The 16482-nt window shown below is 43.4% G+C and overlaps 1 protein-coding gene across 1 annotated transcript in view; it reads right to left on the bottom strand.

Annotated features, from left to right (window-relative positions):
- GARNL3 (GTPase activating Rap/RanGAP domain like 3) overlaps positions 1-16482 on the bottom strand; it is a 166175-nt gene that overhangs the window by 115478 nt on the left and 34215 nt on the right. The window contains exon 3 of the mRNA XM_061433539.1: positions 4083-4152. Within this exon, the coding sequence (XP_061289523.1) occupies positions 4083-4152 (70 nt within the window). The remainder of the gene's footprint in view (positions 1-4082; positions 4153-16482) is intronic.

Genomic DNA, 16482 nt, shown 5'->3' with positions numbered 1-16482 from the left:
GATTTATGAAAGAAAAGATACTATGTTGTCAACATTTTAAAACATCTCTTGAGCACATACCTGTATACCAATGTTGACAGTAACATTATTCATAAGAGCTAAAAAGTGGAAACAACCCAAGAATTCATCAATAGGGGAATGGAAAAACAAAATGTGGTATATATACACGATGGAATATTATTCAGCCAGAAAAAGGAACGGAATTCTGATATATGTGACAACATGGATAAACCCTGAAAATATTGAAATAAATCAGACAAAAAAGGGCAAAAGGTGTATAATCCCACATAGAATAGGCAAATTCATTGAGACAGAAGATAAAACAGAGGTTGCAAGGGAGCAGGGGGAATGGGAAGTCATTGTTTAATGGATACAGTGTCTATCTGGAATGATGAGAAATGTTCTGAAAGTAGATAGTACTGATGGTTGCATACCCCGGCAAATATACATAATTGGCCTGAATTGTACACTTAAAAATGGTAAATTATATTTTGTGAATATTTCACCATGATAAAAAGAAGTATTAAAAAAAACAAACAAACACTGCTGCTGGGAGAAAATGGACTGGAGAGAGGCAACTGTGCTGTCACGGAAGCTGGCGTGCAGAGAGGAGACTGGTACTGACATGCAGAGCAAAGTGAAGCTGAGAAACCACAGGGGCCCAGAGAAACGAGAAGAGCTGCTTGATGGCTTCCCAGTCACATGCGGCCCAGCTGTGCTTCCTGCAGTGCATTCTGGCGAGATTCTCCCACACCCGTTCTGCGAATTACATTATACTGGATCTGGACTGAGTGGATCTCCATCCCTTGCAAGGAAACCATCCCTGATTCAGGCAGGGAACACAGCTAAGATGCAGCCTGGAGACTCAAAATTTGAGGCCGCTGGATTCTAAAGCCAGACTACCTCCAGCTCCAGGAGAGCAGAGCAGTTGGCTTTTTCCTCCCCGCTCAGTGTCAGGCACCATGCCTGCCCCATGGTGGGAGCCTTCGACCCACAGCTGTTGAATTAGGGCTGAGAAACTCACCTGTGAGTCTGTAGAGTAGGTGTCTGAGCGCCATGGTCTCTCACCAAATGTATACTCAACTGAAACCTAGGGAACCAAGCCCCTGCATCCCCCTCATTGCTGATTTGAATGGTCAATTTCACTCTTCACAAGGACTTCTATCTAATTCACTGAACATCAGAAGAAGTTTATGCTAAAATTTCAATTTTACAGAATCCCAAGGACCCCTCTACAAACACCCAAGATTGACTGGGTTCCCAACAATATTCATCAAATCAAGTGTAAGAAAAATTGAACTGGCTTTCTCACGAACATAGGACACATAATATGGTTTTTAATTTGATAATACTCTGTGTTCATAGATGGGAGAAAACATCTCCTTCCTTAAAACACTGGAGTCAGAATCTCAAGAGATCCTCACACGGCAAAACTGGAACTTGCTCACTGCATCATTCCCAACCCTTGCAACCTCTATTGTTGTTCAGTCACTCAGTCATATCTGACTGTCTGTGACCCCATGGACCGCAGCACGCCAGGCCTTCTGCCCCTCAACCATCTCCTGAAGTTTTGCAACCTCTAGTACACGTCATTTCCAACTTGGGAAAACTAGAAATGACCTGATTTTACGTAGGGAGGAAAATGGTTCCACAGATCATTGTTGATCACCTTACTGGTCTATCTATCACACATGGATTAAAATGGTAACTATATAACAAGAAGATACTTATAAAACACAGTTAAATGAAAAAGGAGGCATGCAAGAGTAAATATATAATTTGATTACAACCATGTAGAAATAGCACTTATAGCTATACAATTTGGAAGGTATCAAAGGCAGGTGAAAATACTTGCTGCAAGGTGGTGAAATTATACATAGAATTTTAAAATGTATTTAAAATTTACTTTAAAATATTTAAAAAGTCAGTTATAAACACACACACACACACACAAACTGAGCTGGTCAATGAGCTGCCTCATCAAGCTGGGGATAACTGATGACCAGTTGGGGATTCTGTAAAGCAGGGTTTTTCCAAGGGTGGTTCTGGCAACAGTGGCATCAACATTACCTGGGAACTTGAGTTAATCCCGACTCACTGTATTTGAAACTCTGGGGATGGGGTCCAGCAATTTGTTTTAATAAGTTCACCAGGTGATTCTGATGCCTGTTCAAGCTTGAAAGCACTTCTCTCATGTATGTTCCCAGTCTGATATTCTGTGATTTCCACAAGTCTATAAAGGGTCCATCCTACACACCTATGTTGTCTCCCCCAAACACCACTCTCACTATTTATAAGCGCTCCATACTACTTACTAGATCAGGTTCAAAGTCTTCACCTGAGAGTCAACATCCTACTTGTGCTATCAAATTTCATCTTTCCTACTTTGGGTAGTTAACAGGGACTGTGCTTCTGTGCATCACCTCATACAGTCCTCCTGACAATCCTATAAAATAGATAATACTAATAAACCCCATTTCATAGATGAGAAAACTGAGGCCAGTCATACAACTAGTAAATGCTGGAACAAGAATGACTTCCAAGCACAAACTCTTAGGCACCACTGAGGTTCAGTGATGTTTACAGAGATAATAAGTAAGGGAACTGGTATATGAAGCCAGGCCTGTCTGATTTCAAAGCCTACCTGCTGTGTAACCACTGAGCTCTTTAGCCCTATACTCTCTGCTGGGCAGGACCATGTGCTCATTGCCCTTCAAATCATCGTTGCCAAGAATCATGCTGTTTGCAAATATCCTCTATCTTCCTTGTCGCCAACTCACATCCCACAGCCTCCAGAAGGCCTTCCAGGCTGCTTCCCCGAGATGCCTAGCCAGAAGGGGTTGCTCCCTCCTTCTCCAACCCCCACCAGGCCCTGTCTGTGCACTTCTCACAATATTTACCAATTCTGAATTAGTTATGCACACGCTTCTTCAGTAGAGGTGGTGTTGGCATTGTATCACCAGTGACTGACATAGAACACACACTAACCAAGTCAACCAGGGTGTCTTTTATGTGACTAAATTCATTCTTTAGATATATTATGTATCTTATCTGCCCAGCAGGAGGACAGTAGGAGCCTTAAAAACAAGGACCTAATCTTTTACTTAATGCATATTTCCAAGAATATACCTGGGCCAGGTACACAGTCAAATCTGTAATATATAGTTGAATTCAAGTAGAATGCTACTTGTACATGATTCTGGTACATAAATTTTTCTACTTTTTAAACCTGTAATTAATGTAGCTTATATTAATACTTTACAAATGGATCCCATCAACTCAGTTTTTGTAAATAGACAGAAATAATAAATTTAATGTTTTTAATAGTTAAATATTAACCAAGAGAATTTTATGAGCATATTTTCCTTAAAATTAGTTCAAATTTCCATGTAACTGGGGAAAAAACTCACAATTCTGTCTTTTAAAAAACTGAGGCTATGATAAAAAAAAAATGAGGCTATGATATATCTTCACTATTCCTCTTTTAAAATGAAAGCATACCCTTTTTAAAAAATCATAACACAAACCCCAATCTCTCTCATTAAGAAAAATATGAATATTTTCAATCCAGATATCTATTACCTACACAGACATTTATCTAGTCCAACACATATACTTGTAACAGGGGGGAAAAAAAGAGCTCGCAGATATTCTAACTCCTATCACATATCCAGAGATGAAGGGTACAGAAAAATTGGAATATGTATTATAATAATATTTAAACCTCAAAAACTAGATTTAGAAACTTTTAGGAACAAGATAACATAAAAGCTAAATGCTACCTTTCCTAATACATAAATCATTTTATTTAATTACATAACACCATGAACAGGGAAAAATACCAAGCCACAACATATTTTTAACACACTGAAAGGCACAGATTAAAAGTACGTAACAGTAAAAACACAACAGATAAAGATGATCGCTATTACAGCCTTTCAACAGTCATTCATTCCCATCCAGCCCTTATACTGTACCCACATGGTCTAACGGTAAATATACAACAAAAGATCTGAAGAGCTTGGCGATCCTCTCTAAATCGAAATCAATGTACTACCACTGAACAGACAGTGTAAACTTACCAGCTCCACAGATCCATAATGTTTCCTACTGAAATCCCCACGTCTACAGCCTAGGTCTTCCGAGACAGAGCTGGAACAAAAATGCTTCATCAGTATTATACATAGCGATCTGGCCACAAACCTTCTGCAAAAATCCACTACCATTTGCAAAAAGGGCTGCTATGGAACAGGCTTGCCCAGCTCCTCACTGCAGGGGAGCCTCCTTGCAACAGACACAGTCCTCAGCAGCCATTGCAGAGCCCGGCTTTCATGGAGCCCTCAGTAAGAAGAAAAACACCCGAGTCATCCTTGGAGGTATAGGCAATGATTGAATTAAATATTTAGTCATTTGGAATCGATTGACATTTCCCAGGCTACTGGTGGTTTATAATTTCATTTCTGTATAACCAGAGGGGAGAGAAACCCTGCAGTAAACTTGAGGCAACAGACAAAGCTTGCAATTATCTTTCGTTTAAAGAGAGCCTCTTTGTCCCAAATATTCTGCATAAAAATAACCAGCATTATGGGATGCTATCTAGGAGACATAAACTTTAAATAGGAGGAAAAAAAAAAACTTCAAAATTCTGGTAGGCCCCACCCCCCTCCCCTTTATGACAACATCACAATACGGAAAAAAGACTAGGACTAACAGAAAAATCTCAAAATCTAACTTCCAATTATATTTAGCTTTTTTTGATGTGGCAGTAGCTAATACTTTCCTACCCCCTCCCCTTAAGAAATGCTTAAATCAGATAAGAAAAATCACATGCGTCTTTGAGGAAAAACAATTAAAACCAGGGCAAAATTGTTACTGCATTTGCATCTTGAATGTACAGTTACACACTCAAAAGACACATATCTTATTGAATAGTTGGTACAGAGAGGGCCCTGAGCAGTACTCATGAAACCACCAGAGATCCACAAATACAAACAGTTTTATAAGTTCTGTTCTAATATGTCATGCAAATAACTCTAATAAAACAGAAAATAAAATTTCCCAGGAATGACACATTTAATATATCCCAAATATTTGGGAATTAACATGCATAGAAAGGTGCATTTAGTACCTTTTCATCCTTCCTTAAAAGGTAGGCTACATTTTCTAAATTACAGCCCTTCTGGCATGTTCAGAAAGAGACTGACTCTGATGCTTCACGGCCACAGAACTGACTCTCTGCCAGGACACTGTTTGATAGGCTCCAAGAAGGACAGCATGAGAGAAATGAGATTAGAGAGTCTAATGGTATTCCGCTTCCTCCATTTCACGGGGATGGCTGAGTTCATCGTATAGGAGAGATTTAACCTTTTGTAGTCCTCACTGCCTTAGAAGAAACTGTGCAACAAATTAATGAAGGCAGCTTGGAAGGGTGTCCTAGATACTTACCTAAGCTACCTTCCTGCTGCTAGTGACATGACTTTCTACTGAAAAATCTCTGAAAGAGATGTAAAAGCTTCCCTCCATGGCCAGCTCCAAGGTTAGCTATGTCCTCTACGCCCATTTTCTTGGCCCTTTTTGAAAACCCTCCTGGAGAATATTGCTGTTGCCTTACATAACAGTTTCAAGATCCTTCTCCAGCAGCCCTGAGTTACCAAGAGCAAGTGGGCTCCTGTAAGGGGTGCATCCACGCTCTTGAACAGGGGTTGGGCACAGAGCTGATGCTCAACGGTGGCTGACTGAGAGCTGTCTGCCTGGACCTCAGCCAACACCTTCAGTTAAGTCAGGCCCGTGACTCAGTCATCAACAGAAGCAGCAGCAGCGGTTTCTAACCCAAATGGCCAAAAACATGAAGAGAGCAGGGATGTGGGGATCTGGGCCCCTCCCTGTGCCGCCCTCAGAACCACAGAGGGGGTTCCGAGACAGTGCCAGCTTCCTAACTTTGCCAATGCCAACAGCCAGAAACACACAGAAAACAGGGTGATGACCCTACATCTGGAGCAACCGCCTCCTTAGAAGCCTCACTGAGGGCAGACGATGTCCTAGGAAAACAACCGAGAGAGATAAACAGAATATCTGCTGTGGGCTTCCCTTTTCCCCTTCTAATTACATTTCGTCCAGTACACCGCAGAGAGGGTGCTTGCTGATGACAGGGCCACGCACAACTGTAAGGGAGGCATTTCTAGGGCTACAGGAGGCACTCAAACCAGCCGTAGTAGAAAACCCACTCTCTTCCCCAACTCCCTGGCCCCTTGGCATCCAGCACAAGGGTTGTGTTTAGGAGGATCACCCAGAGCTCTAAGAGGAGCTTGGTTCTCCTCCAGGTCCCCAGAGTCTGGCCCATTGCTAGGCACAGAATGGACACGCAGTAAACGTTTGTTGTTTACTCGCACATCTTTCGGATCTCACTAGCTGTTGCCTGATAGGGCCCCTAGTGATCACTGAGGCAGGCCACCTATTGACTTTCTCCCTGATAAGCCCCTGGATGTCACTCCATCAGTCCAGACAGTCCTGACCCAAGAGGCAGATATGGCCACATGCACACCAAAACCTCCTTCCTTTCCTCTGGGACTTGTCACTGGACTTCATCTCCTAGCCCCTCTTTCAGGGAGTGTGACCATGTGACTGATTTCTGGCCAAGAGAATACAGACCCAAGTGATATGCCATGGGCTCCCATGGGAAGCCTGCCTGCCTTCCCCGTGGCCAGCAAGAGAGGACCACAAGGACCCATAGGAAGGCAGAGGTTTGAGATGGAAAAAAGCCAGGTCTCTGAATGACCAAATGGAAGGTCATGCCTCCAAGAACATCTGTATTAGAATGTGATGTGAGCAAGAAATAAACATTTAGTTGTGTTCATCACACACATTTTGGGGTTTACCTGGTGAAGCCTCTGTGCTACCTGGACTAGTACAGAAGTTGGTATCTTGCACTGGGGTGCTACCATGGCAACAACCTAAAATATGTGGTGCAGGCTTCACGGGCAGGCAGCAGCCAGGGAGGAAATGGTCTCAGAGCCTAGAGAAATGGAGATCTCGGTTACACAGTAGCAAACTAGGTGATAAAACTCACACCTACAATAACTGAGGCGGTGGATCTGTGCCTTCTGTGCCTAAGGAATGTGGCTGGACAGGTCAGAGTGAGGCCATGGGCTGGCTCCTATTGACTGACCTTAGCAAGGCTTTTTACAAGGAAGAGATGAGCCCAGGTTAGAAGTGGATGGATTTCAAGCAAAGATAGAAGGGACTAGAGAAAGTCTTGAGACCAAGGGCCTCACAGCCTTGAGAAATTGCTGTTTCAGGACCCCACGCAATGAGAATTCTGGCCAGTAAAGTATGGGTAGAAATGCGGGGCACCTCTTCCAGACCAGGCCCATACAGGTTTCCCATGAATAATCCTGGCTCTCTTTCCTCGTCCACTGGCTCTGAGGATGGCTGTGAGAACCAAGAAGGATGAAGCTACACTATGAAGGAGCCCAGGTCCCTAAATGAAGAACACAGAAGAACCCAAGTAGGCAGACTCTCACTGGGCTGTGAGATGAGAGGACAGAACTTGTACTGCTTTAAGTCACAAAGATTCAAGGTTTATCTGTTACAACAGGTGATTTTATCTTCATAGATATAGCTCTCCACAGGCAACAGAAAGTACTGTAAGAATAAGCCCCACAGAATGCATACTGATAGAGCCATTATGGAGAACAGCAGGGAGATTCCTTAAAAAACTAGGAATAAATCTACCATATGACCCAGAAATCCCTCTAATGGACATATATCCTGAGAAAGCTACAATACTACAAGACACATTTACCCCAGTGTTCACTGTAGCACTATTTACAATAGCCAGGACATGGAAGCAACCTAGATGTCCATCTACAAATGAATGGATAAAGAAGGTATGGTACATATATACAATGGAATATTACTCAGCCATTAAAAGGAATGAATTTGAGTCAGTTCTAGTGAAGTGGATGAACCCAGAACATGTTATTCAGAGTGAAGTAAGTCAGAAAGAGAAAAATAAATATCATATATTAATGCATATATATGGAATCTAGAAAAATGGTACTGATGAACCTTTTTGTAGGGAAGATATGGTGATACAGAGACGCAGATGTACAGAATGGACTTGTGGACAAGTGGGGGGAGGAGAAAGTGGGACGAATGGAAAAAGTAGCATCAACATATATACACTATCCTGTGTAAAACAGATTGCTGGTAAGAAGTTGCAATATAATGCAGGGGCCCAGCCTGGCACTCTGTGATAACCTAGAGGAGTGGGATGGGGGACGGGAGGGAGGCTTAAGAGAGAGGGGATATATGTATAATTATGGCTGATTTGCACTGTCATATGGCAGAAACCAACACAACATTGTAAAGCAATTTTCCTCCAATTAAGAAGAAAAGAAGTCCCACAAAAAAGGGGTCATCAGAGGGCTGGTGGGCCAGGACAACTACTGAGGTCAGCACACTGTGGCCTCCCCTGCTGAACACTAAGCTTTACTGAGATGCAGCCACACCCTCTGGTGACAGGCTGTCTGTGGTTGTTTCCATGGTTCAGTAGCAGAGCTGAGAACTTGCAACAGAGACCTGCAGGGCCTGCAAAGCCCAAATCATTTATGCTCTGGCCCTTCCCAGAAAGTTTGCCCAACCCCTGCCCATAGACGCACGAATCCCTTTTGCTGGTATCAGCTCTACCCATAAACTGTGATTAGGATGCCAATGAAAATAGCAGTGTTTATTAGAGTCCATCAGAATCCCTGGGGGAGCTTTCTAGAAATGCAGATTCCCTGGCCCTTTTCCCAGAGGCTGTGATTCAGCCTGACTGAGATTTTAATAAGCCGTGGTGTTGATGCAGGTGGTTCACAGACAGTGTTTTGAAAAATACTGCTTTTCCAGATGACTCTGGAATCCCTGGGAAACCTGTTAGCCATTCTGTGGCATTTTTATAAGGAAGGACAAGGCCTTGATCAAGTTTTCCCTGAATGGGAGGAGATGTCACATAGTGCCTCAGGGCAAGGGCCTCAGTCACAGACAGGGGTTCTTAAGCCCCCTGGGCATTAGTTCCCATGTGTATAAAATGTGGCTGATCATATCAGTTATTTAACAGGGTTATACAGAATAAACTAAAAAGAGCAGATAAAAGTTTATTCTACGCATAATATCTATTACATGAAAACTACTCAATAAATGTTAGCTATTATTATTGCTCTTTTTATTAGTATGAATTCTTCTCTGGTTGTTAGAGAGTCCTGGAAAGTGGCTGCAGCCTACATGATTACTATTAATAACTTTTAAAGAACTTAAAACAAGATGCCTGTTTTTTCCCCGCTGTGGTAAAACGCGAGATCTGGGGCCAAGCAGCCCCCTAGGGCAGGGCTTAGGGCAGCATCACAGCCCAGCAGACCATCCCCTTCCTGAAAGTGTTGGCCTAGCAGTGCGACCTCACCTAGAAAATCCTTGGGCCTGAGAGCAGGTCACCAGAACAGGCAGGTGCAAAAAAGAACCAGTGGGTTCAAGTTCCTCATAGACAAGGTGGTCTGGCTCTAAATAGAAATTCTGTTTTAGCAAATTAACGTGTGAGGATGCCGGATCACGCTTTGCAAGCATGATTTGCAAGCATGTTACGTCTCTAAAGAAGGCCTGGGATGAGAGCAAAGATTTCCAGCCCCACACAGAGGCTAGAGAAATGACCATTATGTAAATCAGGATCCCAGAAAGCAGGACAATCCCCTGCAAAGAGTAGATGTTATGGAAACTGAAAAAGGCAGGGTGGGGAAAGGAAGCTGAACTCAGCGATATAGTTCCTTACTCAAGTGGCCCGGAGATTAGTGACTGACCCTAACAACTGGCCAGACCCCACTAATCCAGGCCTCAGTCATCTCCAGCCCTGCTGGCAGAGTTAAAGCCAACAGAAGAATGAGATTCTTCCTGGATCAGCTGAAAGAAATAGTGAAAAGCAACAGGCTTACTAACAGCAGAGCTCAATGTCAAGAGTGCCAGGGCACCACCTCCACCCCCTTGATAAACAGATAGTAATAGACAGATGGAAGGGATCCCCCTATTTGAGGGACAGAGGAGCTGAAAAATGTGCCAGCTGACAGACTGAGGCTTAGAGGGAAAGCAGGGCCTCCTAACAACAGGTACTAGAATAGCTTATTGCACATAAGGGAGCAGTTGTCTCTCCTTCTGGAGATAATGACACAAAAAAGCAGAGCTGCAATTATACATTAACTTCTAATGATGAAATGGAAGAATCTCATCCTCTTTTGAAAAGATTTCAGACACCAGGAAGTAGGAAGTAAGCAAGAGGATTTCTGGAATGTTAGGGTCTCAGAAAAATCTAAGCCCCTGGATTCTTGCTCCAGACAGCATCCTGTGCCTCCACTGAGGTTCTGGGTTCCCAGCATCACATACTCCTGATCTTAAGTTTAACATCCATTAGCAAACTCCACCAATCATAAAGTGGTCAGACATGCCTGGATCTGAATGTCAGCTCCATGGCACAATAGCTCTGTAGCCCCTGGCAAGTTACTTATCCTCTCTGAGCCTGTTTCCTCATCTGTAATATGGGCTTAAAATAATCTGTTTCTGTGGGAGGATTAAAAGATATCATAAGGTGCTTAGCATATCTGACACATAAATAAAAGCTAGCTATTCTAACTGTCAGGGACCTTACCTACCTTGGTCATGACCATGCCCCATGTGCCTGGTTCAGAGCAGGCTGCTCCATGAATACTTGTTGCATTAATGAGTTATGAATTAATGATAACCTCTTAGGGCTTCCCTGGTGGCTCAGATGGTAAAGAATCCGCCTGCAACATGGGAAACCTGGGTTTGATGCCTGGGTTGGGAAGATCCCTTGGAGAAGGGAACGGTTACCCATTCCGGTATTCTGGCCTAGAGAATTCCATGGACAGAAGAGCCTGGCGGGCTACAATCCACAGGGTGACGAAGACTCGGACTGAGTGACTTTCACTTCACTTCTGCTGGTTTTTGCTCTTGCTGAATGCAGATGGGTTCCTGCCCCCTTCCCCCTTTCCCTCTTCCACCATCCATCTGCCATTGGATATTCTGACATTTCTTTCGGTATATTTGATGCTACTTCCACCATTATTCAGCCATCTTTCTCACTTTAATCTTCATTTTTGTAATATTGTGAAATGCATTCCTCCTACAGTATTTCTGTGCCCACTAAGTTTCTGGACACAGACAGGTGTCCCCAAACTTACTGGATTCTCTGCTATTACTAAAGTCTTGTGGTAATTCACTGCAAGTTTCCTTTCAATAATGACCTCTACCAGTGTCCTTAGAGTTCTAACTAAAAAACAGCAACCACACCAAACACTGGCGAAGACACAGAGCAACCAGACCACTCATAAACTCTGGGTAGAAATGTGCAAGGTAAGCCAAGCCTCTCTGAAAACCAGTTAGCAGTTTCTTATAAGATTAAACATGCAGTTACCATATGACCCAGCATTTGCACTGTTGGGCATTTATCCCAGAGAAATGAAAATATATATTCAAAATACCTATACACAAATGTTTACAGCAGCTTTATTCATGATAGCCCTAAACTGGAAAAAGCCTGGAAATCCTTGGAAGGGCCAACGGATAAAGCACCTGTGGTGCATGCACACACTGGAATGTCCCTCAGCCCAGAAGAGAAACACAACACTGACAGATGCAGCAGCTTGGACAAGGTCCAGGAAGTCGTGCGGAGTGGAAAGGGCCAACGCTAAAAGGTTACATACTGCTGTGATTCCATCACACAACATTCTTGAGGTGACATTCTCAAAAATTATAGAGGAGGGAGGTGGCTTATAAAAAGGTATGTGGTGATGGAGCCATTCTGTGTCTGTCATCTGTGATGATAAATAAATGAACCTACCCAAGACAAAATTGCATGTGACGCCAGGGAAATCTAAGGCCAGCAGATTGTATCAGTGATAATTTTCTGGTTGTGACTGATCCTGCACTAATGTTATTATGCCAGATGTTACCACTGGGGGAAACTGGGGAAAGGATACCTGGAATCTCTCTGTGTTTTTCTGACAACTACGTTATAAGAATCTATGACGCTCTCAAAATAAAAAGGTTAAGTTTAAAAACACGTGTATCTGAGTTGAAATTCTTTCACTCATCCCATAAACAGTTCCTGAGCACCTAAGCAGAAATAGATGCCTTTCTAGAACTCTCTTGCTTTTTCCATGATCCAGCGGATGTTGGCAATTTGATCTCTGGTTCCTCTGCCTTTTCTAAAACCAGCTTGAACATCAGGAAGTTCATGGTTCACATATTGCTGAAGCCTGGCTTGGAGAATTTTGAGCATTACTTTACTAGCGTGTGAGATGAGTGCAATTGTGCGGTAGTTTGAGCATTCTTTGGCATTGCCTTTCTTTGGGATTGGAATGAAAACTGACCTTTTCCAGTCCTGTGGCCACTGCTGAGTTTTCCAAATTTGCTGGCATATTGAGTGCAGCACTTTTACAGCATCATCTTTCAGGATTTGGAATAGCTCAACTGGAATTCTATCACCTCCACTAGCTTTGTTGGTAGTGATGCTTTCAAAGGCCCACTTGACTTCACATTCCAGGATGTCTGGCTCTAGGTCAGTGATCACACCATCGATGGGAATACCAGACCACCTGATCTGCCTCTTGAGAAATTTGTATGCAGGTCAGGAAGCAACAGTTAGAACTGGACATGGAACAACAGACTGGTTCCAAATAGGAAAAGGAGTTCGTCAAGGCTGTATATTGTCACCCTGTTTATTTAACTTCTATGCAGAGTACATCATGAGAAACGCTGGACTGGAAGAAACACAAACTGGAATCAAGATTGCTGGGAGAAATATCAATAACCTCAGATATGCAGATGACACCACCCTTATGGCAGAAAGTGAAGAGGAACTAAAAAGCCTCTTGATGAAAGTGAAAGTGGAGAGTGAAAAAGTTGGCTTAAAGCTCAACATTCAGAAAACGAAGATCATGGCATCTGGTCCCATCACTTCATGGGAAATAGATGGGGAAACAGTGGAAACAGTGTCAGACTTTATTTTTCTGGGCTCAAAAATCACTGCAGATGGTGACTGCAGCCATGAAATTAAAAGACACTTACTCCTTGGAAGGAAAGTTATGACCAACCTAGATAGCATATTCAAAAGCAGAGACATTACTTTGCCAACAAAAGTCTGTCTAGTCAAGGCTATGGTTTTTCCTGTGGTCATGTATGGATGTGAGAGTTGGACTGTGAAGAAGGCTGAGCGCCGAAGAACTGATGCTTTTGAACTGTGGTATTGGAGAAGACTTTCGAGAGTCCCTTGGACTGCAAGGAGATCCAACCAGTCCATTCTGAAGGAGATCAGCCCTGGGATTTCTTTGGAAGGAATGATACTAAAGCTGAAACTCCAGTACTTTGGCCACCTCATGCGAAGAGTTGACTCATTGGAAAAGACTCTGATGCTGGGAGGGATTGGGGGCAAGAGGAGAAGGGGACGACAGAGGATGAGATGGCTGGATGGCATCACTGACTCGATGGACGTGAGTCTGGGTGAACTCCGGGAGTTGGTGATGGACAGGGAGGCCTGGCGTGCTGCGATTCATGGGGTCGCAAAGAGTCAGACACGAATGAGTGACTGATCTGATCTGATCTCTGATCTGATCTGAGCACCTAAGATGTACCAGGTACTGGGCCAGGTGCTAAACCCAAGATGTGTGGTCCCCACAGTCATAGCACTTACGGTTCAGTGGGAAAATATAAAGGACATTGGACTTCACAGAACAAAAAGTGTGCAAGCACATCACACCTGTGGGTAGCAAAGCTGGTAACTTGTACAACAGTCCCCTTTGTCCCCTTCTTAAGTAGCATATGTCGTCTTGGGATGTGGGTGTGCAGAGCAGAAGCCTGAAGGCTTGTCATTCTGCTCAGCTCAAGCCCCACTATCCAGGATTTCCCTGGTGACACAGTGGATAAGAATCTGCCTGCCAATACAGGAGACATGGGTTTGATCCCCAAAGATTCCACATACCCCAGAGCAACTACGCCCACATACCGCAACTATAGCATAGCCCCTGCTCACCGCAACTAGAGAAAGCCTGCACAGCAACGAAGACCCAAGCACAACCAAAATTAATTTTTTAGAAGACCCACCATCCAGAAAACCTGGGAGCTGCTACTTACAAATGATTCCTACAAAGTGTAATGTCCACACGTCTGCTCCCTCCCTCTCCACTCTCTAGTGACCTTGGATTCTTTCTTATAAGGTCAAGGCTGAAGGGATTTCCAGCTGAGTATAATTTGGTTAGGGAAACACTGCTCCACAGGACACCTATACATGCATGACCACAAAGCGTTAAACAGAAACTCGTTTAGGAAGAAAAAATCAGCAGACAACATATGTTGCTGCAGACCTGCCTTGATCACCTGCAGATTTAACTTCTTTGGGGAAATCCCTCCAAAGTCTGTCTCCCTAGGTTCTCCAAGCTTCTCTTCTGAGATTGCCAAACTGTGCCTCCAGCTGTACCCAGACTCTGAAGGCAGGCATGCTGTCCAGAGGAGCATTTCTGAGCAGTACCCTGGCTAGCAGGAATCCTAGAGAACGGGAATCTCCCATCCTCACTACTCAGAGGGATAATTTTCCCTGAGTTGGTTAGAAATTCAGACTCTTAGGCCCCACCCCAGACCTAATGAGACAAAATCAGCATTTTAACAAGATCCCCTGAGGATTCAAATGCATGTTGAATTTTGAGAAGCACTTGATTCTGGTTCTCAAACCTAGTTGTATGTCAGACTCACCTGGATTTCGTCTGTTTTATTATGAAATGGTTTAAGATGCAGAAAAATGAATATCATGAACATTATAGATACACTGAAAACCCCTGTGTACCTGTCCTTGATCTCATTTTCATCTTTCTCTCCTTTGACACAATTTGACTAAACAATTTGGTTCATACTTCCTACTTATCTTTGACATTTGTACCATGTAGTCATAAACCATTTGCAGTATTGTTTAGCATGACTTTAAATTTTATACACTTGTATATCAAACCATGACTATCTCCCTGCAACTAGCTTCTTTGAACACTGTGCTTTTGAGGTTTGTACACGTTGACAGCCGTAACTCTAGTCATTGACTCACAGTGCTGTGTAGCCTCCTGCTGTGTCAATATCCCACTGATCCTCCATTCTCTTACAGCTGGACATTTCATCAGTGATCATCTCCCATACTCAGCCAGCCAAGTCCTTCCATCTCATGGGTCCTCACTATTTGATGTCCAGATTCCTATAACAGCCTCATCAGTCTTCCAGCCACTTCAACATATAATTTTAGGGTGGAAGAGACTTCCAGAAATGTCCAGAGACTTTCAGGTCCAGAGACTCAAGGATCACTTGGTGTCCAACCTGCCACCTATGGTAGTGTATTCTCTACCAGATACTTTAAATATGGCTAACAAGTCTCAATTACACGCTATCATTGTTGTTATTGTTTAGTCTCTAAGTCATGTCTGACTCTTCTGCAACCCCATGAACTGAAGCCCACAAGGCCCAGGGCACTCCATTTTCCCTGTCAAACAATTTTGTTTCTTTTTTTTTTTTCTGTATTGAATTGAAATCCATCACACTTTAATTGCCACCAGTTGGTCCTACGTCTTCACCCTTTCACTTCTTCTTAATTTCCTTATGATCACTTCCACACCCCGGTCAGTGGTCCTGTCTGGCCCACTCTCTCCTCATCTCAGCAATCCAGCCACACTGCCCTTCTTCCTTTCCTTTAGCCTGCTGAGCATCTTTCTCATCTTAGGACCTGGAAAGCTGTCTACAAACTGCCTCTTCTGCTTCTTCTTCTGGACTTTACCCCTACTCCCCAGACTAGAAATTATTAATACAAAGAGGATACTGGATTAACATCTGCCACCCCTACTAGAATATAAGCATCCACAATGACAGGTTCTCTGTTGGTTTTGTTCAGTGCAAAATCCTGACATGTTACATAATTCCTGGCACAGATATTAGCTCTTAGTGGGGTTTTATTGAATTATGAATGAATGAGTGAATGAGTGAATAATAGTCAGCCAGCCAATCCTTTGGGGCCACATAAAACAAGATCACTTCTACAGGAAAGCCCTTCAAATGTCTGAAGAAAGCCACCAGGTCCCCTAGGATTTTCCTTCTTTGCAAGGGGCTGGGAGAGACACAGGAGGGTGAGACCAGCCATACGGATAGGGACCCAGAGAAGAGGCAGGGCGAGCACAGGGACCACGTCATAGCTTCCTCAAGGATCAGGCCTGGAGAGACACCACCAGGCGCTCACAAGTCCGCTGTCGGCTGCTGCTGGAAGTGAGCAGCACTGTACAGCATGTTTGTGAAATTCATTTCTGAGTCAGACCTGAAAATACTGTAAATGTTGCCGCAGGTTAATCTCAATAAATTTACTTCAGAAGTGAATACAATGCCAGTAATATGAGCAAACAAAGAAAATGCTGTGGGGGC

Source organism: Bos javanicus, chromosome 11, assembly GCF_032452875.1.
Source record: "Bos javanicus breed banteng chromosome 11, ARS-OSU_banteng_1.0, whole genome shotgun sequence".
In the NCBI taxonomy this organism is placed as follows: domain Eukaryota; kingdom Metazoa; phylum Chordata; class Mammalia; order Artiodactyla; family Bovidae; genus Bos; species Bos javanicus.
This window is presented reverse-complemented; position numbering and strand designations above follow the sequence as displayed.